Below are 19,802 nucleotides of genomic sequence, written 5' to 3' on the forward strand. Positions count from 1 at the left end.
AACAAGTAGCAATTGAACAGCTAAATTTAAGTTTTATAGTTTATGTATTACTCTGAAAGTTGAATGAAAAATCTAATAACTTGGTTTAAAACATTTTTCACATAGAATACATTTATTGAAAAATGTAACCTTGCTAGTATATCATAACTAATTTTTAGATTGTCTTTTTTTAATTAAATCTAACTTTTTTCTTGAGTTGTAGTTGAAGATAGTTTCTAAAATGAATAGTTAAAAAAAACTTTTAAAGACTTTTTTTAAGGCATTCTATCAGTTTAAAAAAAAAGTATTTTAACCTTTTTCCTTGGCTACGTGAGAAGTATGTGGTTTTGAATTTTAATTAAAGAACATTCAAAGATTGAAGAGAATAGACTAGTTGTGGTATATTAAAATAAATAGATAACAGTGTAAAATGATAGAAGTAAAGGACAGACTTAATTTTTAAAACTTGTACAAAGTGGTATGTCAGAAGTGTAAAACAATAAATTATTCAGTAATTCAACAAATAATTATTAGGTACCTTAAATGTACTAGGTATATGCTCGTTCAGCTGCTAACCCAAAGAGTGGCGATTCTAACCTACCAGCTGCTCCACGAGAGAAAGATACAGCAGTCAGCTTCCGTAAAGATTACAACCTAGGAAACCCTATGGGGCAGTTCTGCTCTGTCCTATAGGGTCACTGTGAGTTGGAATCGACTTGACGGCAGTGGGTTTGGAGGTTTAATAAAAGAGGATTTCCTTGTAGAATAATTAAGCAAATAAAAATTCTATTCCTTTGTCTCATATATGTATATTAAACTTACATAGTGTCCATCTTTGTAAGCTCATTGTTGATTTAAGATCGATCATAAATAAGAATGACTGATGTTAATATTCAATAATTAATATCTTGTGAAACAGCTTGTTTAAGAATTAATCTTTTGTAGATTAAAAGCATAAACCTGTGAACAGAGAGTAATTTCTCTGTGTGTAATTTAATACCTTAAAACAAATCTTGGAGTATCTTAAAAAATATTTAAAGACCCTCTGTGGAGGCAGGGATTAAGTGCTCTGCTGCTAACTGAAAAGGTTGGCAATCCATGCTCCCCACCTGCTCCACAGAAAAAAGATGTGGCACTCTGCTTCTGTAGAGGTTATAGCCTTGGAAACCTATAGGTTCTACTGTGTCCTATAGGGTCGCTATGAGTCGGAGTCGACTCAACAGCAACAGGTTTAATGTCCATGTGGGGACTGGGATCACAATTTTTGAAGTACTAATAGAGTCCCTGGGTGGTGCAGACAGTTAACACACTTGGCTGCTAACTGAAAGGCTGGAGGTTCGAGTCTACTCAGAGGTGCCTCAGAAGAAAGGCCTGGAAAACTAAGATTTGAATCCAGGAAGTCATACATCAGAACCCCTGTTCTTAGCTACTGTGCTTTCCTACCTCCCTTAAAAAAAAAAAAAAAAAACCATAGTAGCTAAGAATAGGCGTTCTGATGTCGGATTCCTGGTTTCCAAATCCTGGTTTTCCAGTGTAAAGCTAAATACTTGAATTTCTTGAGAACACCACCTAAAAGTGGGATTAAAACTAATCTCGTTTAGAACTCTGCAAAGACATACCCAAAATTAGCTTTTTAAGATTATTGTGACATATCTTTGTTAGAGTAATTGTAAAGCTTCATCTGATGGGCATACAGCAGTACATTTCACTGAGTAGACCACTGTACCTGCTCCTGGAATCTGTAGCTTTTTGTTTAGTGTGTACACTTTACTGCTTTATATTGTAATGCAGTGCTTCTGGGGATGGGAAGGGACTCCTGCCTTGACAGGTACACATCAGAATCAATCTGGCTTCCCCTCATGCAGCAGGCAGTTACCATGAAGATGGTTCCCCAGTTTTTTCCTGTATTATTAGCAGTAAGAATATGTGGTATTTTAACATGTAAGTTTAAAACTATTTTATATGAAAATTAAAAAGTCTTGTTGGAGAGAAAAGTTAATTACCAAACTGCAGAATATCCTGATGACAGGCTATGCATTTAATTCACTTGTAACGGGCTTATGTTTTACTTTTTTTCTTTTTTTTTAAGTAGAAATGTTGATGTAAAACTTTTGCATCACTTTCTCTTCAGCAACTCTCCTAGGATGAGTAATTGGACCTGGTTTAGCATCTAAAAAAAGTGTCTTTCACCCTATAAGTGTTCAATAAATGTTATCTGTTGTTATCATCACAGTTATTATTAAGCCTTTATCATTTTCCTTCCATTTAAAAATCAGTCGTAATCAGTCAGACCAACTTCTTGATTTTTTTTGTTGTTGTTGTTGCACTTGACACTTAGACTGTTAAACAGTTTTTAATCTTGTAAGCTAAGGTAATCAATAAGTAATAAGTAGCTTAATTTACTTATATTCTGCCTCCTTATAAAAAGAATTTGGGGCAGTCCCCAACAACAGACAGCTCATTAATAAACTAGTAATGACATGCCAAAGTACTGACGTTTTCTTAAAGAAGGTCACAAGCGTTACGTATATGTGTGTAAGTTAGTCAGTTTCTTAATGTTGTTTACTAGAGAAAAATAGCATGTGAAAAAAAATTCTAGTTGGAAAACAGTTGTATGTTCAGATAATTTATCAGAAAACAGTTGTTTCAAGTGTTTTGGGGACTAATTCTCTATAAATTAATGAGATTAATCTTTACTAATAGGTAAAGAATGGCATTGAAACAGATTTCCAGCAACAAATGCTTTGGGGGCTTGCAGAAAGTGTTTGAACATGACAGGTAACTATTAAGAAGATATAATTTCATGTATCTCTTTTGTTGTTATTGTTTTGTTGTGTTTAAAAATATATATTATGATACCTCGTTTCACTTTAGGCCTGTTTATTTCTATATGGTTATCTATTTGACAATTTCACCCAACTTAATTGGCTATGGGATTTGACTGTGTGAGGTAAAGAAAAGCATCTTCAAGCCTGAAGAGAGAAGTAGATTCAAGCTTTGACTTTACATTATTCTGAAACTTTGTGGAAAGGCCTCTGTTGCCAGTAGAAAAGACACCTGGATTTCTTGATAAAGATGGCAGATTAAACACATGCAGTTATCTCTGCTGCCTTCCAAAATCTGACTAACAAGGCATTAAGTAAAGGAATTAAATACACACATTTATCCACAGAGACAGAAAGAAGCGGGGGAGAAGGGCTAAGAACAATATTTTAGAAATAGGAATGCAGATGGAGGAGTAATACCTGACTTAGGAGAACCTAGAAAGCTACATTCTGAGTAGCAGCAAGGGGGAGCTAAGAAATAACACAATGTATATAAAGCCTTTACTTCGCACATTCCATGTTCCAGTCACTAATGGATGTTTGCAGCTGTTTTTTCTCATTTTGAGTCATGTGTCGTCAGCCAAGTTTCCGAAAGCTTTACTCTACTCCAACCACATCATTAAAGCTGACTCTACTTTCAGGCGGCAGCTCTTCCCCGGTCATCTTTTGAGTGCCTTCCAACACGAGGGGCTCATCTTCCGGCACTATATCAGACGATGTACCGCTGCTATCTATAAGGTTTGCCCTGGCCAGTTTTTTTTCAAAAGTTGATCGCCAGGTCCTTCTTTCTAGTTTTTTAGTCTCTTCAGCTCTACTGAAGCCTGTCCACTAAGGGTGACCCTGCAGGTATTTGAAGTATTGGTGGCATAGCTTCCAGCATCACAGCAACACGCAAACCACCACAGTACAAAAAACTGACAGGAATGCGCCTTAGAAGCAAGGGTGGCAAGACTTCATCTCACATATTTTGGACATGTTATCAGGAGGGACTAGTCCCTGGAGAAGGACATCATGCTTGGCAAAGCAGAGGGTTGGCAAAAAAGAGGAAGACCCTCAAGGAGATGAACTGACACAGTGGCTGTAGGCTCACACATAGCAACAGTTGTGAGGATGGCGCAGAACTGGGCCACGTTTCCTTCTGCAGTGGCGCCTAACAGCAACAACATATAAAGCCTTAGGAATTGGAGATACCAGGTGCACCTGGAAATAAGGGTAACAAATGGACATAAAAAGAAAGATTAGTTGAAATTAGTTGTTTTAAGAAGTAGATAGACCCCAGATTGCCCCCATTTTCTCTCCAGCCAGGGCACTGCCTCTCGCAGAATTTGGAAAAATATTGGAGGTTCATTCTCTAGAGAAGATAAACAGTCTCTGTACTAGGGAATACCAGGTGCCGTTGAGGGGAGTATAGTCATACTGCAAATAGGGAGATAAAGTGAAAGTTTGTACACTGAATATAGAAACTCCCTACTCCTCTTCAGCTTCCAGAATTTGAAGAGTTAGGTTTATACCCTCGCTTGAGGCTGGATTCTTTAGAGGAGCAAACCCAGTGACGCATATATATAAATTTATAGAGAGAGATGTATTTCAAAGAAACGGCGCAAGCAGTTGTGGAAGCTGGCAAGCCCCAAATCTGTGGGTCAGGCAGCAGGCTGGAGGTTTCTCCTGACTGCTGATGAATCCAAACTCTACAGGTCATTTGGCAGGCTGCTGGCTCACAGGGTTGTGGGAGCTGGCAAATCTAAAATCTGCAGGTCAGGCAGCAGGCTGCTTGCTCACGTCCCAAGAACCGGGGGTCAGAGGCTGACGAGGCAAATGTACGATCGAGAGAGCTTTGCTGGAACATTCGTATATATTGGATGCAGCCCACACCCCCAAAGAAACTCCCCTTTCAACTTATTGGCTGATCACATCAGGTCCCAAAATGGAGGATGGTTACATACTATCTGCCAAACCATTGAGAATCATGGCCTAGCCAAGTTGACACATAACCTTAACCATCACAACCCTTCTAGAAGAATCTTCAGGAGGGTAATCTGACTAGCAGAGAGACCTCAAGATAGTGATATTGAGAATTTTCCAGCAAAATGGTCCAGCCAGACCCTACTCCACAGTAAAAACCATGACTGACAGTCTCTACCCCCAGATACAGTGCTTTCAATGACAGTTCTTAGTGTCTCATTCTTAATAAGAGTTGACAGCTAAAGATCACTAGACATTTGTGTAAAACCTCAAATACAAAACACAGACTTGAAAAAGAAAGAAAAAATTTGGAGGGAATGGACTGTGCAGGGAAACAAACGTCAAAGGTACTGCCGTTAGCGTCAAAGCCATGACAGCTAGTACCCTATGACATCAGTGGAGGGTGCTGTTAAAAATATTCTAGAACAGAAAAGGAGCCCAGAAATTTAAAATCTAATAGTAGAAATGATAAGACTCAGTAGACCAGCTAGTTGATAAAGTTGAACTTTTGCGAAAGAGCAAGACAAAAAATGATAAATGAGAGAGAAAGGATAAGAAAATTAAAGGACCAGTCCAAGAAGTCCAAGATCTAAATATTAGGAATTTTGAAAAATAAAACAGAAATAGACGTGGAAATACAGAAATAATCCATGGAGAACTCCTAGAATTGAAGGGCCTAAGTTGCCAGATTGAGAAAGTTGTCCTCACTCTTTAGCACCATGGATGAAAATAGACCTACACAAAACTCTGAAGCACTGGGAACAAAGAAAATCCTCAAATGTTCAAGTGGGGAGGAAGGGTTAATATGCAGGTATAGGTCAACTCCACAGCAATGCTAGAACCAACACGGCAGTGCAACATTGCCTTAGAAATTCTAAAGGAGGACATCTGTGCCTACTCAAACTGCTCATGTGAGGACAGAATAGAGACATTTCATATATGTAAGGTCTCAAAAGTATTTCCCTCACAGTTTTTTCAGGAAGTAACTGCTGAAGCTTCACGTAAATGATGACTAAAGCAAGATAGCTGAGGACATATGATCTAGGAAATGGAATTTCCAGAATGATGTGGAGATACTAAGACAGCAGCTGTACAGCAGCCTGGGAAACTGTGGGTCAGAAGAACTGGAGATACAGTGTTGTTGTTAAATGCTGTCGAGACGGTTCTGACTCATAGCGACCCTGTGTACAACAGAACGAAACACTGCCTGGTCCTGCGCCATCCTTACAATTGTTGTTATGCTTGAGCCCATTGTTGCAGCCACTGTGTCAGTCTATCTCATTGAGGGTCTTCCTCTTTTTTGCTTACCAAGCATGATGTCCTTCTCCAGGGACTGATCTCTCCTGATAACATGTTCAAAGTACGTGAGATGTAGTCTCCCCATCCTTGCTTCTAAGGAGCATTCTGGTTTTAACTTCTTCCAAGACCGATTTGTTCGTTCTTCTAGCAGTGCATGGTGTATTCAATATTCTTCGCCAACACCACATTTCAAAGGCGTCAGTTCTTCAGTCTTCCTTATTCATAGTCCAGTTTTCGCATGCATATAAGGCAATTGAAAACACCATGGCTTGGATCAGGTGCACCTTAGTCTTCAAGGTGACATCTTTGCTTGTCAGCACTTTAAAGGTCTTTTGCAACAGATTTGCCCAGTGCACTGCATCTTTTGATTTCTTGACTGTTGCTTCCATGGGTGTGGATCCAAGTGAAGTAAAATCCTTGACAACTTTAATCTTCATTTATCATAATGTTGCTTATTGGTCGAGTTGTGAGGATTTTTGTTTTATGTTGAGGTGTAACCCATACTGAAGGCTGTAGTCTTTGATCTTCATCAGTAAGTGCTTCAAGTCCTCTTCACTTTCAGCAAGCAAGGTTGTGTCATCTGTATAACGCAGATTGTTAATGAGTCTTCCTCCAGTCTTGATGCCTCATTCTTCTTTATAGAGTCCAGCTTCTCGGATTATTTGCTCAGCATGCAGATTGGATAAGTATGGTGAAAAGATACAATCCTGATGCACACCTTTCCTGACTTTAAACCATGCAGTATCCCCTTGCTCTGTTGGAACGACTGCCTCTTGATCTATGTACAGGTTCCTCACGAGCACAATTAAGTGTTCTGGAATTCCCATTCTTCACAGTGTTATCCATAATTTGTTATGATCCACACAGTAACACATGCAGTATCCCCTTGCTCTGTTGGAACGACTGCCTCTTGATCTATGTACAGGTTCCTCACGAGCACAATTAAGTGTTCTGGAATTCCCATTCTTCACAGTGTTATCCATAATTTGTTATGATCCACACAGTAACACACCTTTGCGTCGTTGGTAAAACACAGGTGAACATCTTTCTGGTATTCTCTGCTTTCAGCCAGGATCCATGTGACATTAGCAATGATAGAGGTAGAGTAGCCAGTAGTTATACGTGGCTGTTTCAATTAAATTAATGAAATAATATTAAAACTTCAGTCCCTCAGTCGTACTAATCACATTTCAAGTGCTCAGTAGCTACGTAGGACCAGAGGCTGCTGTAGGGGACAATGCAACATGGAACATTTCCATCATCATAGAAATTTAAGAAGATGCAGTTGATAAAGTTGACTGTATTGAGAGGAAACTTAATGGGGGAGAGTTTGGGACTAGATTAGTGACAAGTACTAAATGCAGAGTGCCCCCAGCAAATCTCTCTGCATTGTATTCATTTGGTAATTGAGCTGCATCCTCATGATGTGATTTGGGCAGAGGTTTCAGAAGATTACTTGATAAATGCCATCTTTTTCTCGTTTATCCAAGTATTAATCATACTGCTTGTTTGAATGTGCTTCAGACCTAATTTTTTTCACAACTGCTTGAGAAAGGTATTATGGCTGTCCTGTAACAAGATTATACTCTCCCAGTTAGTGATTACACATTAGTAACAAATATCCCAAGTTGGTAATTATATTGATAACAAATACCATGGCTGTGATATGGTATATCATGAAAGAAGATGTCTCAACTCTCCTAATAACAGTTGAAGACCTAAAAACAGCTATTGGAAAAATTTTATGACTCAACTGTCAACAAGGAAGATGTTCAAAGTGATGTGGAAAAATACAATAAAATTTGTGCAGAGAATGGAAGGGAGCATATAGAAAACTTTGAATTAACATGGATGGGGCCTTTATGGGAAGTCTGTACCTAAAAAGTAAGCAAAGCCAAGTAACAAAGAGACAATTATTAACTCAAGGAAAACTGAAAAAGAAAAGTAATCATAGTATATTACATGGCTCATCTCCGAAAGCATTTGTAAATTCTGAGAACTGATCAATTAAAATTATATATTGAGAGGATGGGAGAAGAAAAAGTGTAGGAGGGGTCCAGAGAGCAAAGGGGGAGTGAAAGTTCACTAAAATCTTATCTTCTGTAATGTGAAGTCAGTAGATAATAACTGAAACTGAAAAAATCAAGAAATAGCAGTAAAGGCACGTTGTTTAGAGATAGAAGTCCCTGGGTTGTGTAAACAGTTAACATGCTCAACTGCTAACCAAACGGTTGGAGGTTGAAATCCACTCAGAGGTACCTTGGAAGAAAAGCCTGGTGACCTAATTCCAAAAAGCAGCCTTTGAAAACCCTATGGAGCACAGTTCTACTCTGACACATATGGGGTCACCATGGGTCAGAGTTAACTCAAAGACAACTGGTTTTATATACCAAAAGAATCAGCTTAAAGAGTTGAAGTGGTTATCTCTGGGATGTGGCAAATGAGAAGGTTGCAGGGTGGGGGAAATGGACATTTACAATATGTAGTTACTGTTGAAACTGTGTGCTTGCATAAGTTACAAAAAGAGCTGTTGATTCTGAAATAGGAAAAGTTGACTTCCATCTATACAATTCTTTAAGAAACCCATGAGAGATAATTGTTGCATTAATGACTGTGTACATGGAAAAATACCTGTGTCTTTTATCCAAATGATCTTATCTAGTTGTGATATTAGTGATTGTGATAAAATACTAGTGATAGAGAGCAAATTAAAGATGTGCATTTTACTGCCTGTGAGCAAGCATGTAATTTAACATCTTTAGAATTCTTTTTTTGTAAAATAACGTTATTTCAGAGTGCTACATTAAGGATATATATATATACACACACACACGTATATAATTTTTTTGTTCTACCCAGAGTGACTTTATGTCCCATGCAAAGCATAGGCTCAGGTTGGTTGATAGGTCAGTATGCTTTAAACTGACCTCCTTATTCCTTTAAGGGTCGATGTATATTCCTTAAATGCTGGTGGAATCACTTATTTGGGCATTAAAGCACTTATTTTGGGCCTTTATAAAGTATCTTACTTTTTCCATAGTGTTTAATTATTTTATGTATCCGTCTTGACGAAGGAGGTGTATTGATTTTTGTTGTTTGTTAAAATTACAGTGTTGAACTAAAGTGCAAAATGAAATTTGCTATCTATTTACCCCCAAAGGCAGAAACTGCAAAATGCCCCGCACTCTATTGGCTGTCTGGTAAGTGCTCTGCATCTGAGTTTTATAAAGGAGTTTTCTTTGTTGTTTTAGCTAGCTTAACTTACTCTTTTATCTTGACTTTTTGGTGTGCTTTCTGAGCCATTTATAATAGACTCTAGGAGCCTGTCATAGTCTACTCTTCTTTAACCTGAGAATAAATTCAGACCTACTGAATTACGTTTATCTGACTTCTGTTTCACTTAGACCAAGTAATATAGCAGAAAATGTGAAGTTCTGGGTTCCATGGCAAGGGATCTGAAAAGTTGGCTTAATTTGTACCTATCCAAGCATTTCTGGAGTTTGTAGAGACATTACCAGTCAAATAGAATAATACTAGGCAAAACCAGAATACCGTGATACCCTAATTAGAAACCACAGGTGCAGCTTCTTACAGTGTTCTTTGGACTGTTTTCATTGGACTCTGTAGAGCTTCTCTGGCAGCAGTCTGGAAAGTCACAAAGGACCACTAATAATCGGTGGTTAATAATAAAGACCGTAGAAGGGATTGTGAGAGTAGAAGGTTTTTCCACCAGTAGTTTTAAACCTCTGTTAATTTTCTTTCACAAGATGTGGTACTTCATTTTTAGACTCAAACATTATTAAAAAGAGAGAATCATAGAAACCAAATGATGTCATGGTGTGCTATTTTAATTTTATTTCCTTAAAACTGGTTCTTGTAGCTTTGATTTAATAAATCCTTTCTTACATGTGTTTCATCAAGGATAAGTCCTAAATGCCAGTCTTTGAAAATGAGAATAGATTATTTCATTTTAAAAGGTAAAAACTAAGTGCATATCTGGTTTTAACTCAACAGAGTATTTCTGTGATCGAATGTAGAACACCAGTTTTGCTTGAAGAGTATCAGGTATTGACAAAGGCAGCAGCACCACAATTAAATGTTTGTTTTAGAAGACATAATATTGTATAGCTACAGATGATCTTAGAAATTACGAATCCATAGAATAGAAAACTGAGCCCAGAGAGGTTAAATACTGCCCAAAGTCATATAACAGTGAGGTTGAACAAATTTTCTGACTCATGGTACAGAGCTGTGTTCATCCTTTTTGCTTGTTCTTTTTTTTTTTCATTTTGTTTCTGATGAGATCTACTAGTCATGTCTCTTGTTTACAAGAGTAATAACCCAGACCAGAAGTCCAGTGTGTTGTGTAATAACCAGGTAACATAATAATAGGGCCCTAAATTCCTAAACAAAATTGAAATCTATCAAAAGATACCATCTGAGCTATATGAGCATAAAAAATAGAACTTCTTGTTTGTTTACATCAAATGACAGGACAGTTTCCTTAGTTGAGATGGTGACAAACAGATAGACCTTGGAAGTTAAGGCTTGATTTTCTGAAAGGAAAAAAAAAAGGTAAGATTGCCAAACCAGTGCACTTGAAAATGATGACAAAAGAATTTTAGATTTACTTCCTAGTGAGTTGAAGGAAAACAGTGACAGAAAGATGAGGGCAATTGTTATATTGCTAAAATTGATAAATTAGCTGGAGGTAAAATAAACACCCAAACTAAAATCCTAAAAGATACCTAAATGTAGTGATTTGCATCTTCCCCAAGTCAAGGTGACCATCAAATCAGCCCTGCATTAGGTATATACCAGCATTTTGTTAGGTATGCTGTTGTTAGTGGCCATCGAGTGGTAATAGTCTCATTTTTCAAATGAAGGAACTGAGGCTCAGAATATTCAAGTTACTTGCCCAGTGTTGATTAGCTAGTGAGTGACTGAGGGGCATTTAGCCAGATCCTGTCTGAAATCCAAAGCCTACACTTTTTACACTATTGCCCTGCCTTCTCTGGACCTGTTTAAGATCAGCAGAATTGCTGGCCTTTGGTAAGTGTTTGGGGCAGTTCCCTACCGTGATATGACTGGGCTAGCTCAGAAATGCACTGAGGGGGAACATAGTAGGCAAGCAAGGGCCTTGTTTGCTTGCCATGACTAGTGAAAGCCTATGTCCTAGCAGTTCGTTTAACCTAAACTCCTCCAACACTTCATCCAGTGACACTTGTAACTTTGTATCTTGTAGTCAGTTATTAATTTAACAAATGTATATTGAGCAGTCACTTCATAAGTCTTCCCACTCATTATTATGGGATAGCGCATACATGAAACTATAGAGGTGTTCTGTAATCATATTTCATCAGCATATCTGTAGGATTTAGTTTTGCTCATTATCAACTATAGTGGAATTGTATCTGGAAAAAGGCTGTAGGGTTAGGTGGTGTTTAGCTCAAGCATCTATTGCCAGTTCACTTTTGGCTCTTCTCCCTTCACTATAGTATTAGGCTCCTGTAATAGGAGAATTAAGTCATCTTCTCAGTCATATGACTGAAAAGCATAGAGCTAGGAAAAATAGCAGAAACAGTTCTAAAAACTGGGGCTCAGACTGCTTGGTTTAAGGAAGGCATAATACCCAGTTTTACTCCCATAATTCAGTGAGGAACACACAGATGATTAGGCTGGATTTTGTTGCTGAAAACTACATGTATATAAAAAATACTAAGTTCTTTGTGTTAGATTGTCATAGTATTATCTCATTGTGAATATTTATGTTTTGATGCATAAATAATAACATTTGATAACACGCCACTGGGGTTAAATAATATGGTATCATATTGCCATTCTATAGTCTGGAAAGTTCTGAATTCCCAAACTCCTCTAGCCCCAAGGGTTTTAGTAATGGAACCTTTAGTAAGGGATTTACAGAGGACAGCTACAAGAGCATTTAACCTAAGACAGACTTAGGTTGATACTATCAGATACTGTATGTGAAAGAGAACTTTAGCATCTCATTCAGAATTACTTCCAAAGCAAAAAAAATTAAATATTACCAAGTGAGTTTGTTTTCCTGTGTTATGAAATGATTAAAGCTTATAAACCATTTGCAGTATAGCATGAGATAACAATATTTTTGATCTTCAGGCTTAACTTGCACAGAACAAAATTTTATATCAAAATCTGGTTATCATCAAGCAGCCTCAGAACATGGCCTTGTCGTCGTTGCTCCTGATACCAGCCCTCGTAAGTGTTCTTGTTCCAAAAATCCTTTGTAGCAATCTAAATCTTTAAGACTAAGTTCTAAGTGATGTATACATTATGCGTTTCATCTTTTTGCTGTTACATCTATGAATCTTTTAAGTGGTATCATGACTCTAAAATATCATCCTATACATTTTTCTCACTGTGAGTTTTATTCATTACATTGCTCTGTGAGAGAGAACAGTTTTGCTATTCCCATTTTTCAGATTAAAATACTGAAATACAAAGAGATTGAGCAACTTGACGAATATATTGGCACTGGTGTCAGAATAATAGTATCTGACACATAGGAAATTATTTTCTCTTATTTCATAGGTAATATTATCTTGTCACATGAAATGTTATGGCTTTTCTGATCTCTCTTGACCATCAGACAACCATACAGTTAAACAAGTAGTAGGTTTAATATAAATGATTAAAATGTTTACATTAGAGAATGACAGTATCAAATATTTGGTAATCCAATCCAGTCTGCCAGAAAGGTAAAACTTGTTTTGTGGCCCTGAAAGTCCCTAGAAGTGTCAGCAAATAGAACTTAAAAGGGGACAGATTTTGATTCAATATTAAGAACTTTTTGGCAGCTAAGAACCTACATTGAAATTAATGAAAGGCCTTGGAAAGTAGTGCATTCCCTTTCACAGGCCCTATTATACGAAAACAAGACAACCACATGTCTGGCTAGAAATATAACAAAAGAGTCAACTCAGAATAGCATCAAAAATATAAAATACCTAGGAATAAACTTTAAAAGTATGTAGACCTATGCTAAGAAAACTGCAAAATTTTGTTAAAAGTCATAAATGAAGATTCTACGTTGTAAAGAGGTTGTTCCCCTAAAATTACTCTACATATAGTTCCATTCAGAATCCCAGTGATTGGTTTTTTAACTCCATGTGCATGAATATAAAATTAAATCTAATAAATTAAAAAAATACAAAAAAAGTCCCAGTGCAGAGTGGTTAAAGAGGGGAAACATAGTGGAATGATACTGCAGTAAATGAGCCGTTTTCAGTTCAGGGTAATGACCTGAGCACAAGTATGCGCTTCCATTCCCTTCTAAGACCACAAGGATAAAGAGGATTACAGAAGTGTTGGTAGATGGGATGGTCATCAGGGAAGAGATGGCAGCACATTTCTGAAAGATAAAAAGAGAGTGGAAAGCCCTTTGACAGGTAAAACAAAGTGAGGAAACATGGCTGTCCAGAATACATAGGAGGGGACCTCATCGACAAAGAAAACCAGTATGCCTTCACCAGCCCATGGGCAAGGACTGGAAGGCAGGTGGGCACAGGAAAGCTGGTGATTGGGAACCCAAGGTCGAGAAGGGAGAGTGTTGACGTGTGGAGTTGGTAACCAATGTTGCAAAACAATATGTTTACTGTTTAATGAGAAGCTAGTTTGCTGTAAACCTTCATCTAAAGTACAATAATAAAAAAAAAAAAAAAAACAGTGTGCCTTGCCTTGGCAATTAAGTGCTTCAGCCTGGAAGGTCATTCCCTCCCACCTCTTTGGCCAGAACCAGTCACATGACTCCATTCAAAGACAAGAGGGCCAGGAAGTCTAATCCTACCATGTGCCGCCAAACTCTTTTATAAGTGAGAGCCCACAATATTTGGTGAACAGCTCTAATGCCAACAGTGGACTTGCAGATTCATTTAAAAGTTTATTATTAAGCATGAGCCATTACTACTGAGTAGATGATGAAATCACAAGGTTTGTCCTGATAGGTGGCTGCAACATTAAAGGAGAAGATGAGAGCTGGGACTTTGGCACTGGTGCTGGGTTTTATGTGGATGCCACTGAAGAGCCTTGGAAAACCAACTACAGAATGTACTCTTATGTAACACAAGAGGTAGCTTCGTTTGCATTGTAATTATTAACTGACGACTTCTAAGAGTTTGATTTTGGACACAAAGTCCTACTAGTCCTGAGAATTTTAAACTAGGGTATGGTATTGTTGAATCTATTTACTTCTTATTTATTAATGATCTTAGTGAAAATTCCAAAGTTTGCTAGTATTCTGCTCGTATTTATTACAATTTAAATTAATGCTAAGTACAATTTTAAAGAGTTTATAATTATATTGAGACCTGTGTGCACTACTGATTAACCTAAAGAAAATAGTATAGGAGGAAGCCTGTTATTTCCCTGGTAGCTGGTTCATTGAGGTATCTGTTTTATAGTTTGTCACTATAGTTAGGAGGGATAAATAGTAAAACATTTCTTTTATTAGTAATATTTATGCATTTTTCTAAGTGTTATATGATTTTAATTGTTAATATGTACATCATAAAAATTCAGGAACAATATAAAATTTTAATCACCCATAATTTCCTTACCTCAAACAACTATTATTATGCTTGATATATTCCAGAGTTTTTTGTGATTAGTTTTCACATAATTGTAAAACTATTTTTTTAATCCTGTTCTTCTTTTAGTTATATAAAATATATATATTTCCAATATTATTCTAACCTGTTTGTAAATATAATTTTAATTGTTGCCTAATATTCTGTCATATGCCATAATTTACTTTTTTCTAATTTCTATTTTTACATATATTTTTACTGTAATATTATTGCATTGACTATCTTTGTGTACAATTTTTCTCCCTAAGGACTCTTCCCTCTCCAAAGTGAAATTAGTAGGTCAAAAGTGTAGAACATTTTAAAGTTTCTGCTTCGTCTTCCTGAGGTTACTTTCTAAGGAGGTTGTACCATGTTCTCCAGTGATGTATTAATAACGACTGTCTACTTGAGGGCTTTTTTTTTTTTTATAACCTTTACTATACTAGTTCAAACCATTTTAAGAATATGATTTGGAATTGTTGGCTGTACAATTATTTTATAACTTTGAAAAATTCTAAACTCATTTGTCTCATATATTTTGTCACACTTTTAAAATTCTTTCTAGCTTCCTCAACTCATAAATGCCAGTTTTCCAGTGGACCCCCAAAGAATGTCTGTTTTCGGCCATTCCATGGGAGGTCATGGAGCGCTGATTTGTGCTTTGAAGAATCCTGGAAAATACAAAGTAAGATTACCTAAACTTCTAGGAATAAGTGTTTCTTTGCATAATGTAATACAGTAAAACCTGCAAAAGCCAGAACCTGTGTAAGGTGGAAACCTGTCAGAGAACGTTTCCCACTAAAACAAGCGATAGAAAAGTGGTAAGACTGCACCCAGTAAAAGGCAGAAGGCTTGCGAGACCCAGAAAAACAAGGCATTCGCATTGAGTTGTGGCTCTCACAGGTTTCACTGCATTAGCATCTTTCAGAGATTGAAAATAGAATATTGTTTTTTAGCGTCAGGACTGAACTACTGTTGAGAATTTGAGAGGGTGAAGTGTCGACTTTGATAGCACAGTATATGCTGCAAAATCAGAAGTATTGAAACTCCGTCACAGTGGTTCATTGTTGTCAACTAGAAGTATTACAAAATGTAGCTTCTATTTTCATTCCTTCTCTTTTGAAGGCACTCTTTTTTTCTAAAGGCTATTGATTAGCGTTATTATGGTAGTATCATTTATTTGTATCTTCATAAATTTGATTTTCTAAAGTAGAAAAAGATATTCATGGTTTGTAAAAGTTTAAGAATTCTTTATCTTAATACCTCCGATGCAAATTGAAATATATCACTCTTAGCCTTTCCCCTTCATTTAGTTGACACTTTATAGCTTTACATTTTTTGTTTTAATGAGCTAAGCTTGAATAACTAACTGCCTTAGTTTCTTAGAGTTTTTCAGCAAATTGCAAGTAACATCTGAGTTTTTAAGCATGCTGTAAATATCTGTTCATATTTGATTTAGCAAAATATAACTTGTTTTTAAATTCCCTTTGTTTCTGAAGTCAGTTTCAGCATTTGCTCCAGTTTGCAACCCAGTGCTCTGTAACTGGGGCAAAAAAGCCTTTAGTGGATATCTCGGATCGGATCAAAGTAAATGGAAGGTGAGTAGTAGGTGGCTATCTTAATACTCAGATTTGTTTTCAAATTTGTCAAAAAGCTATAAGCACCACAAACGTTATATTCCTAGCCCACTGAAATTGAGGCTTCAGAACTAAGAATAATTAGCAAAAGTGTGTACATAAAACCAAAAAAGAAAAAAAACCTATTTTCTAATTGTATTGAATTATGGCAGATGTTGTAATGCTAAGTTTTTGGGTTTTTTTCTTGTTGTTATTTTCCTGCTAATGGTTAATTTATCTTTTTACTTATAAATTAACATTACCAAAAAATACCACAATATTATTAAATTTAGGCTTGCCTCTTACTAACTATATCCTGAGTTATACAATAGCAACCAAAAGGCCTGGCATTTTTATTATTTGATGTCTGTTTGAAAATCCAACATCTCTCAGGTTCATATTTTAACTTCCAGGCTTAAAAATCTTAAAAATCGATATTGTATAATGTATGTGAATATTCCCAATGACAGGATTGCTTTTTTAAGCATGACAGTAGGTGCTTCAAAATGGAAATAAAAATGGCCTTTTCTCTGGGAGACGTTTTGCTCTTGTATAGTAACGGGCCATTTACAAACTCCACTGAAAGTTTGTATGTTTTGCAAATGAACTCACCATCATGTGCATGTTAACAAGCATAAAGTGGGGGAGAAAAACAACTTCTTAGTTTTAAAATATTTATATTATAGTTGTGTGTTCAGGGTCATTTGCAGGGATCCGTATTTTATTGAAAGATGATCATTGTAATTCTAACAAATTGGAAGGCTGATTATTTAGTCACTAGATTAGAGTTTGTTTTGTTTGGGCTTTGATTTTTATTATATTGGAAGAGTGGTGAAAATGACTAGGATTAGGTGCCCTTTGGGAAGCGACAGTGTTCATCAGTGTTTTGAGTCTTCAGTTCTGAATCTGAGCTCTTTTGTCAAGAAGATGTGCCAAGTCTTTCCCACCCACGGGGGTTTATGATCTAATAGAGGAGTGAGATGAAGGATTGTGGTAGAGGGGGGAAGAGGTAGAGGCACAGAAGACCTAGCAAAGAATCTAATTATATAATTTGTTTTCAAGTGACAGCAGGTTTTACTGTCTTAATTACACATGTTTAGGCGATTATTTAATTTACTATTGGGTTAAAGAGGCCATGCTAGAACTTAGAAATAGCCTGGCTTTATAAGTCACCTCCCACTCTCTCCTTCTGAGATTAAAAGAAAGTAAATCTTAAAAAGCATGATACTTGGAAGGGGAAATTTTCTGGTTTTTCTTTGTCTTGGTCAATGCATAAAAGTTGCAGTTAGTGAATGTGCATCAATAATCAAGAATATTTAAATGTGGATGGTAAACTATACAGTTGTATCTAGTGGCACCTCCTCAGATAATACAGTTGAGTTGTTGATATGATTCAGATTATTCAAGTCAGGTCTTTCTGAGAGCTCATGGAAATGGCAGAAGTTTGGTGCTGTTCAATGGATAGCAAAAGAGAGGACTGAATGTTATGTCTAGAACTAGAGCCAGAGAGGAGACAAAAAAAAAAAAGATTATTTTCTGAAATGCAGAATATTTGGAAATGAAAAAAGATAACAAGTTTAGAAGGAATAGTCAATTTGTGGAGAAATTTAGAAAGAAAAAAATCACCTGTTTTTATTGGAGTTAAGAGGTGATTAAGAACATTAAAGGTTTCCCTCCTTTGCCATGAGACCAGAGGAACTGGATGTGCCCAGCTACCATTACTGAACTTTTTTTTTTTTTTGGTGCTTTAAGTGAAAGTTTACAGTTCAAGTTAGTTTCTCATACAAAAATGTATACACATATTGTTATATGACCTTAGTTGCTCTCCCTGTGATGTGAGAGCACACTCCTCTTTTCCACCTTGGATTTCCCGTGTCCATTCAACCAGCTCTTGTCCCTTTTTGCCTTCTCATCCTGCCTCCAGACAGAAGCTGCCCATTTAGTCTCATGTATCTACTTGAGCTAAGAAGCACTCTCTTCACAAGTACCATTTTATGTCATATAGTCCAGTCTAACCTTTGTCTGAAGAGTTGGCTTTGGGAATGGTTTCAGTTCTGGGCTAGCAGAGAGTCCAGGGGCCATGTCTTCTGGGCTCCCTCCGGTCTCAGTCAGACCATCAAGTTTGGTCTTTTTACTAGAATTTGAGTTCTGCGCCCCACGTTTTTCCTGCTCTGTCAGGGAGCCTGTCGTGTTCCCTGTCAGGGCGGTCATTGGTGGTAGCTGGGCACCATCTAGTTCTTCTGGTCTCAGGCTGATGGAGTCTCTGGTTTATGTGGCCCCTTCTGTCTCTTGGGCTAATATTTTCCTTGTGTCTTTGGTGTTCTTCATTCTCCTTTGCTCCAGGTGGTTGGGACCAATTGATGCATCTTAGATGGCCGCTTGCTAGCTCTTAAGACCCAGATGCCACTCACCAAAATGGGATGCAGAACATTTTCTTAATAAACTTTGTTACGCCAGTTGACCTAGATGTCCCCTGAAACCATGGTCCTCAGACCCCTGCCCCTGCCACTCTGTCCCTTGAAGTGTTTGGTTGAGTTCAGGAAACTCCATTACTGAACATTTTAATCAAAGATTCTGTAGAAGAAATCCTGATCAGAAGGGGGGAAATGCATAACAGAATTCAGATTTTCATGGAATCCAGACTTTTCTGGAGCCATGCATGCTGGATAAACCCCCAAAACTATTGCCCTGAGATAATCTTTAAGCCTTAAACCAAAGCTATCCCCTGAAGTCTTCTTAAAACCAAACAATAGGTTAGCTTAATTAGTAAAGAATGTCTGCCTTGAGCATTGTGCTCTTTTAAGAACTATTTATATGGAATCAAATTGATGACAGCAACTCAAAAGATTAGATAGGAAACTTAGGGGACAGTGAATTTATGTTAATGTGAGAGGAACAACTCAGAAAAGGAGGGCAAGAATGGTTGCACAACTCAAAGAATGTAATCAGTGTTACTGAATTGTACATGCAGAAATTGTTGAATTGGTGTATGTTCTGCTGTATATATTCTCAACAACAAAAATAAGTTATTTTTTGAAAAAGAACATTAAAGGTTTAGAGGAAAAGAGGCTACATTATCAAGAATGCTTGAGATACAGGATTCTTGGTCTAGGACAGCTTGAGTGGGGCTAGAGGCTTTAATTGGGAAATAGAATTCTGAAGACCTTATAAATAAAAACTAGGCAAGTCAGATTTTAAGCCAACTTAGAAGTGTACTTCCGATTTAATCAGCCTTGCAGTTTAAGTAACTTTAAATTTCTGTTTGGTTCTAGTATAGTATATTCTGAAGAATACCTTTCTGGGCACTTGTAAATTAACTTTTCTGTTTTTTTTTTTTTTTAAACAGGCTTATGATGCTACCCATCTTGTGAAGTCCTATCCAGGTTCTCAGCTGGACATACTGATTGATCAAGGAAAAGATGACGAATTCCTTTCAGATGGACAGTTACTTCCTGATAACCTCATAGCTGCCTGTACAGAAAAGAAAATCCCTGTTGTTTTTAGATTGCAGGAGG

The 19,802-nt window shown here is 37.0% G+C and overlaps 1 protein-coding gene across 2 annotated transcripts in view; it reads left to right on the forward strand.

Moving 5' to 3' along the window:
- Nucleotides 1-19,802, forward strand: part of ESD (esterase D) — a 31,331-nt gene that overhangs the window by 4,159 nt on the left and 7,370 nt on the right. Inside the window, exons 2-8 of one of the 2 annotated variants that reach the window (XM_004376586.2) lie at nt 2,683-2,757; nt 9,177-9,265; nt 12,207-12,305; nt 14,051-14,175; nt 15,237-15,356; nt 16,171-16,269; nt 19,634-19,799. In XM_004376586.2, the coding sequence (XP_004376643.1) occupies nt 2,690-2,757; nt 9,177-9,265; nt 12,207-12,305; nt 14,051-14,175; nt 15,237-15,356; nt 16,171-16,269; nt 19,634-19,799 (766 nt within the window). In that variant the 5' untranslated portion in view covers nt 2,683-2,689. Of the gene's footprint in view, nt 1-2,682; nt 2,758-3,461; nt 3,543-9,176; nt 9,266-12,206; nt 12,306-14,050; nt 14,176-15,236; nt 15,357-16,170; nt 16,270-19,633; nt 19,800-19,802 lie in introns of those variants that run through there. The other variant, XM_023731577.1, reaches the window with a different exon arrangement.

Source organism: Trichechus manatus, unplaced genomic scaffold (genome assembly GCF_000243295.1).
Source record: "Trichechus manatus latirostris isolate Lorelei unplaced genomic scaffold, TriManLat1.0 scaffold00044, whole genome shotgun sequence".
Taxonomy (NCBI): Eukaryota; Metazoa; Chordata; class Mammalia; order Sirenia; family Trichechidae; genus Trichechus; species Trichechus manatus.